The 18,457-nt window shown below is 41.2% G+C and overlaps 1 protein-coding gene across 2 annotated transcripts in view; it reads left to right on the forward strand.

Annotated features, from left to right (window-relative positions):
- The first annotated feature begins 5,933 nt into the window (after positions 1-5,933).
- Ccz1 (CCZ1 homolog, vacuolar protein trafficking and biogenesis associated) overlaps positions 5,934-18,457 on the forward strand; it is a 32,166-nt gene continuing 19,642 nt past the window's right edge. For both annotated transcript variants that reach the window (XR_011705489.1, XM_027953258.3), the window contains exons 1-8: positions 5,934-6,101; positions 7,034-7,131; positions 7,224-7,317; positions 7,844-7,921; positions 8,311-8,358; positions 8,983-9,066; positions 10,438-10,613; positions 16,683-16,764. Coding sequence is in view for 1 of the 2 variants with exons in the window: in XM_027953258.3 (XP_027809059.1) it covers positions 5,982-6,101; positions 7,034-7,131; positions 7,224-7,317; positions 7,844-7,921; positions 8,311-8,358; positions 8,983-9,066; positions 10,438-10,613; positions 16,683-16,764 (780 nt within the window). In the remaining variant the exon portion in view is untranslated. The remainder of the gene's footprint in view (positions 6,102-7,033; positions 7,132-7,223; positions 7,318-7,843; positions 7,922-8,310; positions 8,359-8,982; positions 9,067-10,437; positions 10,614-16,682; positions 16,765-18,457) is intronic.

Below are 18,457 nucleotides of genomic sequence, written 5' to 3' on the forward strand. Positions count from 1 at the left end.
AATCTCAAAGCCAGCTTTGTGAATGTTCTCAATTGTTGAGACTGAGAATGATTACATCAAATGCTATCTGGTGGTTTTCTTCAGTACATGCACATTATGAATTATTAATAAGATTTAAATATATACATATAGGCTTTCACAGTAGCTCTTTCCAGCAAACATACACACCAAAAAATAAAAATAAAAATAAATAAATATAAATAAAAGGATGGGAAATACATGTCCATTTATTCAGGTTTACAAGGTGCGTAGTTAATTCTATGTAAAAAGTACAGTTTCCTTTTATGCAATGAGTACTCAAGCATCCAATTTCAAGCAAAAACCTATCTTGTATGTCTTCCGCTAGTGTTAAGGTATGGTATTACTTTGCAAACACTTAAGAAGACAGATGAAATTGGACGCACCAGGATAGTTTCCACCTGGCCTGTTAATTGATTCACTGAAAAGACTATACATTTACATAATGTTTTTATCTCTCTCTCCCTCCCTCCCTCTCTTTCTCTCTCCCTCCCCCCTCCTCCCTCTTGGTGGTGGTGGGATAGATTTTGACATTGCTTCCTAGGGGTTTTTACAATGAATGTAAATGGATTTACACTTTAAATTGTTTTTAAGTCATGGAGTATTTCAAACATATGGATAAGAAGACAGAACAACATAAATACCTGTGTACCTACAGTTTCACTTTATCAAATCTTGGCATTGCTGGCATTGCTGGGGTGGTGGCATTGTTATAGGTCAACTGCTTAGGCTATAGGGATCCAGTTAGGGTGGGCCACCAGGCATGTTGCCTGAGATGTGGGGAGTGGCGTGAGGCAGCAGTTGTAGTGTTTTATTCTTGGGAGGTCAATTCAGGTGGACATACACCTGTTGGCTCACCTCTTTGGTTGTGGGATCCCCCTGCAGTTCCCTAATTCCTGGATATGCTTCTCTCTGTGATCAAGGACACCAGCTTTTTCCCGGAGCACCCTCTCTTCATCAGAGGTGGAGACAGACAGACACCCCTGCCAGCTTGTCCTCATCCGCTGGTTCGCCTCACTCTCCCCAACTTTACATCCATCACCCCCTCCTGCTCTGCAAGGGTCAAGCTCAGGCATTCAATAGAAAAGCAAGCAGCCTTCCAGAGGCTGTTTGACAGCTCTCCCAAGTGCATAATACTGGCAATCTTTCACATATATTATATGATGACACCATTGCATGAAACATGTAATTTTATTAATCTAAAAATTATATTAGTACATGTAATATAAATATGTAAATGTATTTTTCTAGTAATCCTGCTTCTTCAGTTGAACCTTGATTAATAGAACTTGTTTCCACTTGGTTTTTTTTGTTTGTTTGTTTTTGGAGACAGAGTCTCACTAGGTAGCCCAGGCTGGCCCCAAACTTGTGGTTCAAAAGATCCTCCAGTCTCAGCTGGGTCCCAGGTAGCTGAGACATGACCACCACACCCGAACCTTTCTTTTTTTCTTTTCTTTTCTTTTCCTTCCTTCCTTCCTTTCTTTTTTTTTTTTTTTTTTTTTTTTTTTTGATATAGAGAATGAATCCAGGGGCATTTTGTCACTGAGCTATATCCCAGCCCTTTTTATTTCTGATTTTGAGACAGGGTCTCACAAAGTTGCTGAGGCTGCCCTTGAACCTGCAATCCTCCTACCTCAGCCTCCTGAGTTACTGGAATTACAGCCATGTACTACCACGCCTGGCTGGTTTTAAATTTTGACTAAAAAGAACCATGTTCTTTTTTAAAATATTTTTTTCAGTTGTTGATAGACCTTTATTTTATTGATTTATATGTGGTGCTGAGAACCGAACCCAATGCCTCACACTGAAAAACCAGCCTCTACCTCAGAGCAAAGCCTGTCCAAGGAAGGGGGTGTGACCCTTGTCCTTGGAAAGACCCACAGAGCACTCCTAGGCACATACCCACCCTGCTGAGTTGTTTATCTACAAATAACAGGAGAGATCTGCAGCCCAGGTGTCCCTGACTCAGTTAGGCTAGGTGAGGACCCATAGCAACCCCCTAGCAGCCACCAATCAGCATGAGACAGGGAAAATACCTGGGATGCCAGATGACCCTCCCAGTAGTTTATGGTGGTTGATAACATGTTGGGAAACCATGTAGTTTAGCACGTACACCCCTCATGGCTTAAACCAATCAGTCCAAATGAATCCCCCTCTTGTAGTAACCAATCACCCCTACCCAACTTGTTCCCACCAGTGAATGTGCTAATCATGTTTTGGAGTTGTTTTATGATTTTCTCGTGGTGTGTGATGATTTGCTAAGAGATGCTATGATGTAGGTGAAGTCCCTGCCTTCCCCAAAGAGTATATAAAAAGAAGACCTTAGCTGTAAAAGAGGGAAGATCTTGCCCTTCCACAGATTCCACCTCTCGGGTCCCCTTCTTCCTCTGGGAAGAAGTCTTTTCTGCTGTCCTTAATAAAGCTTCTACTTTCCACTCTAAACTAGCCTCAGCGTGCTTCTCTGGTGTTATACTTCAGCACTGGGGAAGCAAGGACTTGTCACCGGTAAACAGCAGTAACAGAAGGACACAATACCTTTATTTAATTTTATGAGGTGCTGAGGATGGAATCCAGTGCTCTATCACTGAGCTCTAGCCCCAGCCTGAACCACGTGTTCTTGAAGATACTTTCCAGGTGATGATGGAAGAGATGGAGGATGAGGACGATTTTAACTGAGGGAGGGAGGTGTACACCGCATCCAGCCGCTTCCTCTTGGAGCTCAATACTGACTTAAGTAGAGAACTCACTAGAACATTCGATCGGTCTGTGTCCATAGCTCTGTCAGCAAGGCATGAAGCAGCCAGAACCCTGAAGGAACAACATCTGTCTCTGATGTCCACTTCTCCACCCTCCCTGCTCCCTGCCTCTGTCAGTCATTCATTCAAGACACATGGATGTGAGCTTCAAGGTTGGCACTGAGTTAGCAGGAACAAGAAGGGGACTCTGAGAGTCCTACCAGAGAAGCTCATCTTTCCCGGTAGGGATGAGACATACAGTACGTGACAACTTATCCATAATAACTCGTTCAGGAACCCGCTGTGACTTTCTCCTAGGATATGTGCCTTTCCCACATTTCATTCCCTTGAAACTCTGAGTTCACAAACTGTGCAAAGTTAGAAGTTCTATAACTGAACTTCGTGTGACTATTGTACTTGGTGTCAGAATCATAATTTAGAATTATGTTGGGCAATTTGACCTCATCGTCTCCTTTCTTTCCCTAGGTTTCAGGGAAAGAGCTGACATGTCAAGGCTCTGGATGGGAAAGGAGTGTGTTCAGTGTGTTCACATGGTGACCATGGAGTCATCCTCTTTTCTCTCTGTGATCTTCAGTAGCCACAGCTATCTCTTCCTCATCCTGACCTTGAGACCTCTGAATACAGGCTTTCTCTGGATTATCTCTATGTGCAACATGTGGCTTCTTCCTGTACCAAGCAGAGCCTATTGCCTACTCTTGTGGCCACGGATATTTTATTATTGCCAAATCATGTTAGAAACACGGGGAAACTCTATAAGACTAGCCACCATGCCCCAGCTCCACAGGGAAGCAAGACACACATCCTCCAAACCTATGTGGGTGTCTGTCATCTCTCCCACTTGTATCTTGCACCCATGACCATCCTAGGACTACACCAGGAGAGGAAGTTGAATCAAAGTCCAAGCTTTCTTGTTTCCTTGGCTTTGGAAACTTAAAAGTATTTTCTTCAATTTCTGGGTGTTTTGTGTCCTCTCCCCAGCCCACCTTGTGGTACTGGGATATAATCCATGACTTCATGCATGCTAAGCAAGTATACTACCACTGAACCACATTCCCAGCCCTTGATCTGTCTTAAGATAATAAATGCAATTAATTGTATGGGGTTGGGCAAAGTGTACAAGGAAACAGAAGTGTTCCCTAGGAGAAATCATGACTTGATACCATAAAATGTTAATCTCACACATTTACATAGTACTTTGTACTTTACAAAGGACTCTTATTTGTATCATCTAATGTAATCTTGGCAATCTGCAAGGCATGTTTTCATCTCATTTTATAGAAGAGGCAATTGAGGCTTAGAGGAGAGTTAAGGGATTGTCCAAAGGTCATACAACTGGTAAATGGCAAAGCCAGAACTCAAATGCAGGTTTTCCTATTCAAGTCCTGGGCTCTTCCTATTATTCTTCCAGAAGCATTTGCTCTGACATAGAGGAAAGAATTCTTTAACCTGGAATTTTCAAACTATGTTCCCTGGAGTTGCAAAGTTCCATGTCCATGTTTTAAGGTCCCTGAGAGAAATGGGGATGGTGGGTAGCTTCTGGAAGGTACTCTTAGACATCAGTCTATAGTCTACTATTTGGGCCCTTTCTTAACCTTGGTAGTTCTCTGTTTATTTTATATATTACAAGTTTCCATAAGAATCTGGGGGGAAGAAAAGATTTGTGTGGGTGTGAACCGAACACTGGTACCTTTAAAAAGTGGCTTTGAAAACTATTGCCTTAATGCCAGAATATGTAGTTTTGTTGTTGTTTGTTGGCCTCCCCCTCCTCTTCCTCCTCCTCCTCCCCCCTCCCCCTTCTCCTCCTCCCCCCTCTCCCTTCTCCTCCTCCCCCCTCTCCCTTCTCCTCCCCCTTCTCCTCCTCCCCCCTCTCCCTTCTCCTCCTCCTTCTCCTCCTCCTCCTCCTTCTTTTTAACCAGGATTGGACCCAGGCAGGACACTTAACCTCTGAGCTACATCTTCAGCCCTATCTATCTATCTATCTATCTATCTACTTTATCTATTTATTTAACTATCTATCTGTTTATTTATTTAGAGATAGGGTCTTGCTAAATTTTGCTTAAGACCTCGCTAAATTGCTGGGGTTAGTCTCGAATTTACCTCAACCTCCCAGTCTCTGGGATTACGGCATGAGCCACCCTGACCAGCTCAAAACGCGCAGTTCTAATGGGAGGTCTTCATGCACTTAGAAGCAAGTTAGCAGCCAGGCCCAGTGGCGCACGCCTGTAAACCCAGAGACAGGAGGACTGCAAGCTCAATGTCAGCCTCAGCAACTTAGCGAGGCTCTAAGCAATTTAGTGAGACCCTGTCTCTAAATAAAATATAAAATGGCTGGGGATGTGGCTCAGCGTTTATGTGCTCAGTGGTTAAGTGCTTCTGGGTTCAATCCCCAATACCAAAAAAAAAAAAAAAAAAATTCCCTTAAACTAGCTGGGAAAGCCCAGAGCAAAGAAAAGTAGCAATCACTTGTTGCGTAATGATTGCATGCTGGGCATTTGAAGTCCATTGATAGTCCCACTTAACTCTCAAAGTGAAATTTCCAGTAGGCAGGAATCAACTGTTAGTCATTTTACACATAAGAGAGACCTGGAGAGGCTGGGTGATGGGTTCAGGGTCCCACACTAAGTGAATGGCAGAGCTAGGATGTGTACCCAGATCTGTCTCATGAACAAACCCCAACGCTTCACCTCCCGAGACGTGAAGGACTACCCTGAGGGCTGGGTAAGAGAGGCCTTGTTTCCAAACTTCATCTGTGACAGATCTGGGTTTGGCCAAACGGTCTGCTAAGGGCTTGAATTCCAAATGTCGGACCTAACGAGCCCTCCAGCTGTCACAAACCACACGACTCCAGGCACGGGAATCCCAGGCGCGCCAAGGCCCAGAAATGGGCATTCCGGCGAACACCACATCTATTCTCGCCTTTGCGGCTCACACTGAGCAGGAGAAACTGGAGTTAAGGCGCCCACTCCAACGAGCGGGGAGATCCAGAAGTCCCTTAAAAGGCACTAGAAACACCTCAGTCCAGGAAACACAGGGGAACAGGATCCACCCGGACGTGCCAGAGGGGACACTGCGTGGCAAGTTCTTTTTCCGGGCCGGCAGTAACCGCTTCCGGGGCTGTGGCGAGTGAGGCGGAAGTGTAGTTGCCTCGAGGCCACTGTCGTCTCTGGGCGGGCCGTGGGAGGCTCCAGAGGTGGGGGCCGGGCCGGGATGGCAGCAGCAGCGGCCGGGGCTGGGGCCGGGGCTTGGGCGGCCCAAGAGAAGCAGTTCCCGCCGGCGCTGCTGAGTTTCTTCATTTACAATCCGCGCTTCGGGCCGCGAGAGGGAGAGGTACGCGGAGGGACTGCGCGCGGGCGTCCGCCGGTGGCTGAGGAGGCCTCGGGGGCGGAAGGGCGGCCGGCCGGCCGGCCGGCGTCGGTGCCCTGGAGCCGCGGGGTGTGCCCGGGAGGCGGCCCCCGTGGTTCTACGGTCCTCGAACTGCACTGGCTGTGCCTGCTGTGCGCTAAGTGTGCGGCGGGGAGCTGACAGCGGAGGCAGGGTCGGCTGCGTTGCCGGGTCGAGGTCTGGCTGCTGAATGAAGGTCCGCCAGGTTAACCACTCCACGCAGGTTGTCTTCTTTTCGCTTTGCATCAGTTATGGGGAACTGTCTTTATTATTGGAAGTATCCGAGAAGAACTGTGGAACCCGAGTGGTGGGCAGTAGCTTTAAGAGATTGCAAGCTTGGAGGACCCTCGGGAAGTTTTTTTTTTTTTTTTTTTTTTTTTTTTAATCAAAAGTAAATAAGACGCCAGGAGCTTTTGTTTGTTCTTAGGTGAGGATGCTGGTTTCCTCAAAAGATGTCCAGAGCTTTGTTTTGTGGTCAGCAAATCACAGTCCTTGTTAAAGCTGTCAGTCCAAATGCCGTGGAACCAGCTGGATTTAATTTTTGAGAGCTGTGTTCCTGGGCACGTGCGCACACACTTGCTTTTTATAAGCGCTGGTGTTACAACTCATCCCACGGAAAGAAATCCAGAAATCATTGCAGTTATCTAGGACTGCTTGAGATGAAACGTTTTAGTGAATATCGCAGTGGCCGAAAATTTCAGACGAATGGTCGGTATTTACACAATGATGATGAGATAATTTCTGTTTTTCCAAAAAGTGTCTTTGGTTTTGTCCTTAGAGCTATTATAGGAGAGGTCGTTGTTAAACTTAGCACTTTCAACAGCTAAGATGAAGAAAAGCCTATGTTGATGTTGTGCTTCTGTTTCTTCATATTTTAGGAGGAAAATAAAATTTTGTTTTATCATCCAAATGAAGTAGAAAAGAATGAAAAAATTAGAAATGTTGGGTTATGCGAAGCTATTGTACAATTTACAAGGTAATGCCTTTAAATGTGCCTTTGTAGAGCTCAATGAATTCTTAAAACTTATGGTGGAGAGTTTTTCCAACATGTTATTTTAACTTTTTTAGGACCTTTAGTCCGTCAAAACCTGCAAAATCTTTACATACACAGAAGAATAGACAGTTCTTCAATGAACCAGAAGAAAATTTCTGGATGGTCATGGTATTTATACATAAGTATCTTTTTTTTTTTAAAATCAAAAAAAAATTTAAGTTGTTGACGGACCTTTATTTTATTTATTTTATATTTGGTGTTGAGAATCGAACCTAGTGCCTCATGCGTACTAGGCAAGCACTCTACCACTGAGCCACAACCCCCAACCCCTATACATAAGTATTTTTTTCTGAAGTAGTATGGTATGGGTATTCTTTACCATTAGGAATTTAGGAATGTTATCTCACTATTGCATCAAAGTAAGATTTCAGTAAAATTGGTTGACATTTTAAAGCCAAATTTCTGTTCAGTGTGTTTGTTCTTGGGGCGGTTTTAAGAAATCATGTTTCTGGGGGTGTGACGGGTATAAATTATTTTTTTCTGTGGTGCTGGGAATTAACCCGGGGTTTTGATATGCTAGGCAAATGCTCTCCCACTAACCTACATCCCCAGCCCTAAATTTTTAAAAGTAAGGCAGAATTTAAAACATACATAATCAATTCATTGTATAATTTCAGTTTATCAAACATTGTAGGTTGTTCGGAATCCTATAATTGAAAAACAAAGTAAAGATGGAAAACCAATTGTTGAATACCAAGAGGAAGAGCTTTTGGTAATGTGTCATTTTTTTTATTTCATATTTTTTAGGAAAAAATTTATTATTGAATATGTTGAATGACTTATATTTAAACTTATATTGAAATTACCAAAGTTTCTCAAGGTACATAGAAAAGTTTCGTGTTTAGTGTGTATATTAGTACAATCTTTTAAAAACATATATGCATCCTGTATCACTAATAATTTTCTAATGATCATCTGTATGTGAAGCCTTTCTACAATTAGACTTACTGGTTGGTAAATTTGAATTTTCAACACACAAGTATTATAGGACCTAGTTTATAATTATTAAACTGTTTTGCCAAGAGTTACTCCACCTTTGCTATGCACAAAAGACAGTTTTTTTCCCTTGAATTGAGATTTGTTCTGTTTTCTTGTTTGTAGGACAAGGTCTATAGTTCAGTGCTACAACAGTGCTATAGCATGTACAAGGTAAGTGTGACTTCTTTTTGAATTGAGAGTCTGTCCAGTTCATCCTGTTACAAGCTTGGGGATTGTTTAAAAAGAATTCTTTAGGTGCTACAAAATGGCTGTGTAGCTGTTTTGGGGGATAAAATAATATGGCCTTTGAAATAGGTGGTAAGGTTTATGCAGACATTTATTCCATTTAGCATTAAACCTCCTTCTCTGTTCCTAGTCCTGTAGAACTAAATCCTCATTAGGGAACAAATGAGTCCATCTTCTCAAGTAACATAAAAACTGCAGATATTTTGATAATTTAAAAATCTTGGTGATGTTATTTATGTAAATTGAAACTTGAGCCCAGGAGTTGGAGACTAGCCTGATATCATAATGACATCCTATCTCAAAAAAGAAAACTTCTAGAACAATTAAGTGGTTTCATAAAAATGACAGTATCACTTAATGGTACTGTAATTTATTGTAATTAATAACTCAAGCTTTCTCCTGTGAATGTTTTCTGTTTATAAGGAAGTATGAGGGGATTAATGAACTGAATTAATTAAAAGGAAAAGAAGAACTTGTTGCATTGGGAAACTGATGGGCATTGGAAATTGATTTTTTTTTTTTTTCCACAATGTCTTACACTATTTTTAGCTTTTTAATGGGACATTTTTGAAAGCCATGGAAGATGGAGGTGTCAAGCTCCTAAAAGAAAGATTAGAGAAATTCTTCCATCGGGTAAGTATTTCAAATTTTATTTATAATTTTAGTAGTATTCAGACAGTTCAGAGAGTTCGAGAGGTTGAGTTAGGATGATTACAGGTTTGAGACCAGCCTCGACAACTTAGTGAGACCTTGTTTCAAAATAAAGAGGGTTAGGAATATAGATTAATGATAGAGATCTCTGGGTTCAATCACCAGTACCAAAAAGAAACATAGATGCAAACAAGTTTTTTGTTTTGTTTTTATAAAAACCCTGGAACTTGAAGGTGTCAAAGAGCTTTAGAGGTACTGTGGCAAAACCAGAGCAGTGAGGGACTCCTCAGGCCCACACTGGAGTAGAGCATCCTGTCCCTGTTCAGGGCTCCTGGAAGCATCTGGGACACACCTTTGGGCTTTGCCCTTGTTCTACCTGCATCCATCTGTGCAGACTTACTCAAAAGCAGTCATAGTATGTGGTAGTTTGGTCAATTAGCAAAAGGTAAGCAGTTACTAGAGTTGCATGTTATGGATTGGTTCTGTTCCTTAAAAAGGCATAATATATATTGGCTCAAGGAAAAAATTTGTGACTATGATACAGACTCTTATCATATTAGTGGTTTTTAGTATAACTTGTCCCAAATGAGAATGGCCCTAAATAATTGGCATTCTCTTTCATTGCACATTGCATTTTTTTTTTTTTTAAAGAGAGAGAGAATTTTTTAATATTTATTTTTTAGTTTTCGGCGGACACAACATCTATGTTTGTATGTGGTACTGAGGATCGAACCCAGGCCGCACGCATGCCAGGCGAGCGCGCTACCACTTGAGCCACATTCCAGCCCACACATTGCATTTTGCAAATCTCACCCCTACTTCTGTCAAATCCAGTTTTATGGAAAGGAATAATTCTGTATTTTCTCCCTATAATACCTCTTATACTTTTTTACTCTGTCTCAGACATTTTTGATACTTTTTTGTGGGTTTTTGTTTTTTTTTTGTTTTTATGAATTACTTTTCTTTATTTCTTCTCTTTAATGACCATAATAATCATTCTCATACTGTCTCCTGGTTCCTGTTTTTGTCCTTACTACTCTGGTTGATGGGACATCCTTCAAAGTGTCACTGTCCATCCATGGTATATTAATATCCTAATGAGTAATGACTTAATCTGAGGAGCACTAATATGAGAATTTAAATATTTTAAAGGGATAAAATAGTAACTAGTTAGGGTCAATATTTTAAAATTGCTACTGATTTCAATTCTACCTATTTGTTGTTCTTGAAATTATACTTTGTCAATATGTAACTATACCATAAATGTTCATGTAACATAAGATTATTAGTTTCAGTTGTCAGAGAGTACTACATTAAATGTACTATTGTTTTATACCTTATTTTTTCCCACAGTATTTGCAAACGCTACATTTACAGTCATGTGACCTACTTGACATATTTGGTGGAATCAGCTTCTTCCCATTGGATAAAATGACTTATTTGAAAATCCAGTCCTTTATTAACAGAATGGAGGAAACCCTGAACATAGTTAAATACACTGCGTTTCTCTATAATGATCAGCTCATCTGGTAGGTATAACCTAAGACTTGGCATGTGAGAGGAAGAAGTCAGAGTAATAAACACAGCTGTGACTAAATCAGTAGCAGGTTGTCAAGCAGGAACCAACAGCAGGGGAATGGATAGAGAGCTTCCTTATAGAGGATGTCATATTAAACAGGAATTATTTAAAACAAAACTAAGATTGTAATAAAATTACCAAGTGGGGGAGTTTAGAACTGACTCGATACTAGGTAAAGAAAATATCCCCAACTTCAAAGCAATGATAAAGTAAATGTGAACTGCATCATTTTTCATGCTTTCTTGTAAAGAAGCTGATTCTTTAAAATATCCAAGATAGCTGGACAGGGCGGCGCACATCAGTAATCCCAGTGGCTCAGGAGACTGAGGCAGGAGGATCATGAGTTCAAAGCCAGCCTCAGCAAAATCGAGGTGCTAAGCAACTCAATGAGACCCTGTCTCCAAATAAAATACAAAATATGGCTGGGGATGTGGCTTAGTGATTGAGTGCCCTTGTGTTCAATCCCCAGTACCTCCCGCTTCCAAAAAAAGAAAAAAAAATCCAAGATGACCATAAACTAGGAGATCACCCATTGTCATCCCAGCTATGTTTGTATCCTGTAGTGGGAACAAAAACACCATTTTGTTGAAGGAAATGTCAGTGTTCAAGAAGAAAAAGTAATATTAAATGTTATCATTTAAGACTAATTTCTGGGGAACCCACGTGAATGAGCTTGTGACTGTGGATATACCCCAAAGAGTAATATGGCAGCCCTGCCTGTCACCTGTGTACCAGTCTAGCTGAGATTTGCCCCTGATAACCCATTAGGGAGCATCTGACCAGTATTCCTCTAGTAGCTCCTCTGGGGCCCTCAATTTTTATGTTTGCGTTTACTGTAACCCACATTTTTAAATTAGGGGAGTGGTTGTATTTTAACATGAGAAACTGAATTCAACTAATAGAAAAGGTGGTACTAAGTTGTCCAGAAGCCCATTCCCTGTCCTGTCAGAATTCTGTATCTATTTTCAGAAGAGAAACAGGATAATCTACAGAAATTTGAGTCCATAAAGTAATGGTTTAGTGGATTTCCCTGTGGACTTGTCTTCTGCCTCCAGATGAAAATCTATCCACTTTTCAATTTAACAAATTGCTGATCAGGCAACTTTATGCTGTGTTAACTGACGCTGCTCTAGTTATTTTCTGTGATGCTAATGCTGTGTTAGCAAAATAAAACTTACAAGGTAGAAAGATAGTTGTGCTTCTACAGCAGCAGTTCTGTGGAGGGAGTGGCCTCCCCACAGGTGAAAATTAGAGGTGCTGGGAGGGTTAACAGCCATCCTTGGTAGTAGGAGATATAGAGGCAGTGGTCCAGGGCCACCTCTGTACTGTCAGAAGACAGTAGCTCAGATTCTGATCTCGTAGCTCACAAGCCCTGATAACAGGTGCAAACCCTGTGAGTGAGGAAGGGAAAGGCCCAGAGCCAACTTGTTCTAGGAGACCCTGGATCCAGAGCAGCCAGCAGGATTGGGCTCTGGAAGCCTGGATTCCCACAGCTACCTGTTGCCTGGCTTCAAGGGATCCTCTTGGCATCATCAGATTGTGAAGGGCATCCCCTGGAGTCAAACAGCACCAGCTCTGTGGTCCATCCAGTATGCGGGCAGGGAAAAGTTGCTCCCAGGAGGTAACAACAAGGAGCTTTAAGAAAATAGCTGGTATATTTAAATACCAAGAAAGAATTTATGCCTCAGGAGCAGAATATGTATTTACTCTTATTACTTCCTGTATTTTTTTTAACTTGTGTATCTGTAGCACATGACTGTGGCATGACGCACAGTAGGTGCTCAGTAAATCTTGATGGTCAGTTCAAAGCAAGTAATGAGTAAAAAAAAAACTCAGGTTCTGTTTGGATGACGCATTTAATGAATGGGTTTGGTTTTTGTAGCAGGCATTGCCTGGGTTAGATATTTATTGTTGTTGGATGGGAGGGGTTAGTTTATTTTCTTATTCAGATTTTGGCCAATTTTTAGAGAAAATTTTCTTTTTAGTTCATTGATTTACTTCTGAGGAATTAGCAAATTTATGAGTAAATGTCTTAGATATTTATTTTTAAGTATTTTTTAATTATAGATGGTCACAATACCTTTATTTTATTTGTTTACTTTTATGTGGTGCTGAGGATCAAACCCAGTGCCTCACATGTGCTAGGCAAGTGCTACAACCCCAGCCCTAGATATTTCTAAGTTACTCAAAGTTGACCATATTCTTTGCTCCTGGTAGATTATTTTATATGCAATATTTTAATAGTAGCACAATCAATATTTTAGAATAAACTAAGAGGAAAGATTCTGCATTTAATGATAGCCACCTCATTCTTGGTAGTGCTTCTGCAAAAAGAAGTTCTCAATAGCTTGATATTTCCATCAAAGACAAGGCACGGGGGATACATGTGGAAGTCCCTTTAGCACTGAAGTTGAATTGGCACAAAGTTACCCACAAAATAAGAATAATAATCAGTTTTGAACAAGTAATAGTGTCACATTGGCACACAAGTGAATCAGTTGAGATTTAAGCTAAAGAAACATTTTTAGGGTTTTTGTGTTTTTTTAAGATAGGGCCTTGCTTCTCTTACCCAGGCCGGCCTCAGATTTTGTGTTCAAGGCACCCTGCTCCCTCAGTCTTCTGAGTAGCTGGGACCACAGGCACAACACTGCATCCATCTTAGGTGTTATGTTTTGTTTTTTAAGAAAAAAAAATCATTACGTTAAGTAATTATTTGAGAGACTTGAAGAACATCCTCTGAGTTTGAGTGGGCTGTTTTCCTATTTGATCTGAATCATTGATGGAACGGGGATTATTTGGGCCTGTCAGTGCAGGGTTTCATTTGTTTCACATATTATTTGTGCTTTAGAAGGGGCTCTTCTGTTCATTGTAAACTTTTTGTTTTGAAGTCCTTGAAGATTCACATGCAGTTGTAAGAAATTTTTCACTTAGTTAACTATATTATGATGTATTATTTCTGTAGGGGAGAGGGCCAGGGCACAGGAGGCAGATACTGGGGAGAGCTCACCATGCATGGTACCTTGTGAGGAGGAGGGCCTTTCCGCAGGCACTGAGGAAGCACTGCCTTGGGATTCTGTTGCTTTGCACAGCTGGCTGCAGCCTCACTCGGTCTTCTCTCTCGATTTCCTAAAACCAACATTGAAGTGTGGCGGGTCTAGCAGATCTTAAGTAAAATAATAAAAAGAAATCCCTGAGCAGAGTGCATACAGTTAGCGATTCACACTGCTGTCGTCCCTTTCCTCCTATAGTTTGTTTTCTACCCAAGTGTCCTCTGATCGAGGACAGTACCGAATATGATGCAGGTCACATGTAAACTTTACATTTTCTAGTAGTCATATTGAAGTAGAAAGAGACTAGTGAGATTAATCTTAGTAAAATATATTCTTTAGCCTAATACATCTAAAATATTATATCAGTATGTAAACAGTATTTTAAAATTAATGAGCTGACAATTTTGTGCTAAGTTTAAAATCCAGTTATGTATTTTGTACTGTTTTTGGCCAGCTACATCTCAGATGCTAATGATCAGATGTATCCATTAGCTCATGCTACTGGAAATGCAGCTCTTAAAAGATAGTTGCCCACACATTAATTCCTTATGTACTATCTTTTCTTACCATCACTCGTGTTCCCCAGTTACGCTTACTACCTCTCAACAGGACGGTAACACCCAGAACCTATTGTTTTGTTTTCCTCCTCTTCCCTTATTTCAGTTATTTCTACAAAAGAAAAAAGTTGGTAACTTTCCATGTTTGATTTAGAAATTGTCTACCTGAGTGGCTGTGTGAGACTCTAGAGTTGGTGCTGTCATAAGACAGCTTTGAGTGTTTTGAGCCACCTCTTCTTTTCTTCTTTATATCAGGACATCTCTTTCTGTTTAGAAAAGAAAATAAAACAAACATATCTTAGGGTGTAGGGCTTCTGTATCTGTGGTCAAGACTCATAAAAATTGAACCTCATCGTTATACAGAATACATATATGATGTTGTGATGAGAAACAGAAGAAAAAAAAAAGTGTGTCACATTAGATTGGATAGAGAGAAAGGATGGGAGAGGAGGGGAGGAGTAGGGGGGATAGGAAGGGCAGCAGAATAGAATAGACAATATGATTGATGTATGTACATTCCATGTATGTATTATATGTCAAAATACATTCTGCTGTCATGTATGACTTAAAAAAAATAAAAATAAATCGTATGGTTTAAAAAAAAATTGAACCTTGAAAGCAGAGTGGTAGTGGCAGAAGAGGAAAGGTAAGATGTCAAAGCAGAACAGTTTAAAGAGCGGACCGCACTTATTTGCAAGACAAGCTAGAATATTTTCAACTTCTGACCTTACAGGGAAAAGAAGAGAGCTCCTCTGGAATATGGTGCCAAGGCTTGGTTCATGTAAAGTTAGATTTTCTTCCAGGAGTTTTCAGTTACCTTGAACCAGGAAAACCCCTTTCACAGCCTCATTGTCTAGTTTTTTGGTTTTTTTTTTTTCCTTTTCTAAAAACCTTTTCAGAGTCTGTTACCTTCTAGTTTCTTTTTTTTTTTTTTTAGAAATTAGAAGTTTATTAAAGGACAGCAGAAAAGACTTCTCCAGGAGGAAGAAGGGGACCCAAGAGGTGGAAGCCGTGGAAGGGATGTTGTCTCCCCTTTTTATAGTTCTTTTTCTGACCTGCAAAGGAAGGGGAGCATCCAGGAGGAATGGATGCGGGGTTGGGAGTGTTGCATGGCCCATACGGAGGCAAATGTGATTGGGGCTTTCCCTCGGTGCCATTCATCTACCGATCACCCTAGATACCCCTGAGGGCTGTCGGAAGGGGGCTCAAGAGAAAGGAACCTTAAGAATACGTCTGAGTGTAGCCCAGACCGGAATTCCGCAGTTGTTCCAAACTCCTTCCTCCTCCTCCATGCATCCGAGGCAGATCGGGATTCGGGACACTGTGTACTCACGCCAATTGCTCTCCGGGACCAGACAGAAAAGTTGGAAGCGGCTTTGGCAGAATCCAACATGCCTGCTCTGTATTGAACAGGTGATTGAGAGCTGCCTAGGCCGGGAAACCTCTCACCCGAGTCTTGAAGAGTGGCGGCTGCACTAATTGCGTTTAAGTAGCCGTCGGGTGCCCACCTTACCCTCCAGAAAGAAAGAAAGAGAAAGATGCACCTCAAACAGACATGGGGTGCGTGCACTTACCTCGGTGTAGAATCTCGGTCTGGGACCTCCAATATGTTACCGCTGTTGACCGGTGACGAGTCCTTGCTTCCCCATTGTTGAAGAATAACACCAAAAAAGCACTCCGAGGCAAGGTCAGAGTAGAAATTAGAAGTTTATTAAAGGACAGCAGAAAAGACTTCTCCCGGAGGAAGAAGGGGACCCAAGAGGTGGAATCCCTCTAGTTTCTTTCTTTAAAAAAAAAAAAAATTTTTTTTATTTTTTAATTTTTTAGTCATACGTGACAGTAGAATGCATTTTGGCAGAATATACATACATAAAGTAAAATTCCTTCTATTTAGACCTTCTAGTTTCTTAATGCTTTTTCTACAGCTCCTTATTCCTACCTCATTTGAAATTAAAGCTTATTTCTTTCTTTTCCTTTTTATACATTGAGATCCAGAGAATTAAAGTCCAGATGTATTTCTGCAACCTAGGATCAAGTTCCATGTGTACAGCATGCCAGTATTTTCAGAATGTGGTGTTACTGTATAGGCCAGGAAGCTAAGGAACCCCTGCTGCTAGAATGCAGCAGTGTGCTTGTTAAGGCCCCCTAAATAATCCTACTTGGAATTCAGCCTGAGACTCAGATCCCTTGAGATTTCAGATGCCTATAAATTACAGAACTGCATTGCAGTAGCCTTAAGCAGGTTAGGGTGTAGTGCTTGTGCCAGCTCATGTCTAACTCACTCCCCACCTGAACTGCCCAGTTAAGGGCAGCCACCTTCTTAAAAAGGAAGGAAAGGTAAACTTTATCATAGAGCATCGAAAAAAACAGAAGACCAATCCAAACTTAACACAGTGCTTTCTGATGTTTCAGGAGTGGATTAGAACAAGATGACATGAGAATTTTATACAAATACCTCACCACCTCTCTGTTTCCCAGGCACATCGAACCTGAGGTATGGTTGGGCTCTGTAGATACACACATGCATACACTTTTGGACAGGGGTAGGGGGTTGAGTAATATGGTGTGTGGGGCATTTCTTAGCTGTGTTTTGTTTTATTTGTGATGCAGTGATACTTATTGTGTATCACTTAGTAGCACAGAAACCCATGTGTGTCAGTTTTTCTCCAGTTTGTTTCATCCAAATGCAATAGTAAAAGTGTGTTCTTAAGAGAAAAGAGTGGGTTTTAGGTGAAGTCCAGGGAACCATGAAAATGGCAGGGATCCGTGACCAACTCTGGTCAGTCTTACAATCTCTTCCATCTACAAATGTGAGATCTGATAGTGAGTAGATGGTATGTTACCTGCCTGGCTTTCCCACTCTGGTACTTAATTTCCCTGTTTTCTGTATAGAACTTTAAATTATACCAGAGGCTGGGGCTGGGGCTGGGGCTCAGTGGTAGAGCACTTGCCTCACACATGTAAGGCACTGGGTTCGATCCTCAGCACCATGTTTTAAAAAAAATAAAAAATGAATAAATAAAGATATTGTGTCTATATGCAGCTAATTTTTTTTTTTTTATAAATAAGTAAATAATACCAGTGTTCTCCCCAAAGTACCCTTTCATTGCTCTAATTAGGTTGGAAGCAAAAAGTGTTCACAGCCCATAAAGTCATCATTTTTGCTCAGGAGCATGCATAGACCCACGTCGATTGCAGGCTCTCCCTCTTCTCCCTCTCCATCCTTCTTCCATGTCCCTTCTCTCTTAAGGGCTTGATTATGGAAACCAGAAAAATTTTCTTTAATAAGAAATTGAAAGAAAGGTTTTTAAGAAGGATCTCCTCCAGGTCTTAGCTTCTTTCCAGATGGGTTGAGGACAATAGCTGATGGTTCTGGGGTACCTCCTGTACACAGCCATGGTTCCCAATGCCCAACATGCCTGCAAGATCTTATGATACCATGACAGCAGTCCCAAGAGTTAAGTATGCTGTCCCATCCCACAGATGAGGCAATCCAGGGTCCCCCAGCAAAGACTTGACCTCAAAGTCTTCCAAATCCTGAAGCACCTACTTGTGAGCACATCCCTTAAGGCCACAGTGCTATGCCACCATAGACAACTGATATCTCTGTACAGCTTAAGAGAGAGACATAAAATAGGAAGCCACAGCACACAGTATGGCAGCGTGACATGGACACATGGAGCCTCTCAATGCAAACTAAATGAATGAGAATTGGTCTGTGCATTTTCACCATTGGGCTCATAAGGTGTTTTGGGTCTTCTGAGGTTCTGTGTTATAGCTTTGTATAAACCAGAAGAGCATCAAGCATTTTTAACAGAAGTATCAAGTTTTCACAAACATGACTATTGTGTTTGGATTGTTTCATTTCCTATGTGTGTTGAAATAGTATATTTTTAGCAAAATTAACTAGGGATATGTGACAAATACAAATCTTAGAAGAGACATGGTGTCATGGCTGAAAGTAGAGACTTTGACACTGGACAGGCCTGGTCATAATGTCTGCCCCTGCCACTCATTGTGTTGGTGCAATTCTCCAAACTTCAGTTTCCAATCTAGGAAGTGGGAAGAGGACATTCCCCATAGGGTAGTGTGTGATTTCCCAATTTATGCCACATGGGAAATTTTAGTTGTTTTTCATTTGTTGTTTGTTTGTTTTTAATAAGGAGCTAAATTAGTTTGTGGAATTT

Source organism: Marmota flaviventris, chromosome 19 (genome assembly GCF_047511675.1).
Source record: "Marmota flaviventris isolate mMarFla1 chromosome 19, mMarFla1.hap1, whole genome shotgun sequence".
NCBI classification, from domain to species: domain Eukaryota; kingdom Metazoa; phylum Chordata; class Mammalia; order Rodentia; family Sciuridae; genus Marmota; species Marmota flaviventris.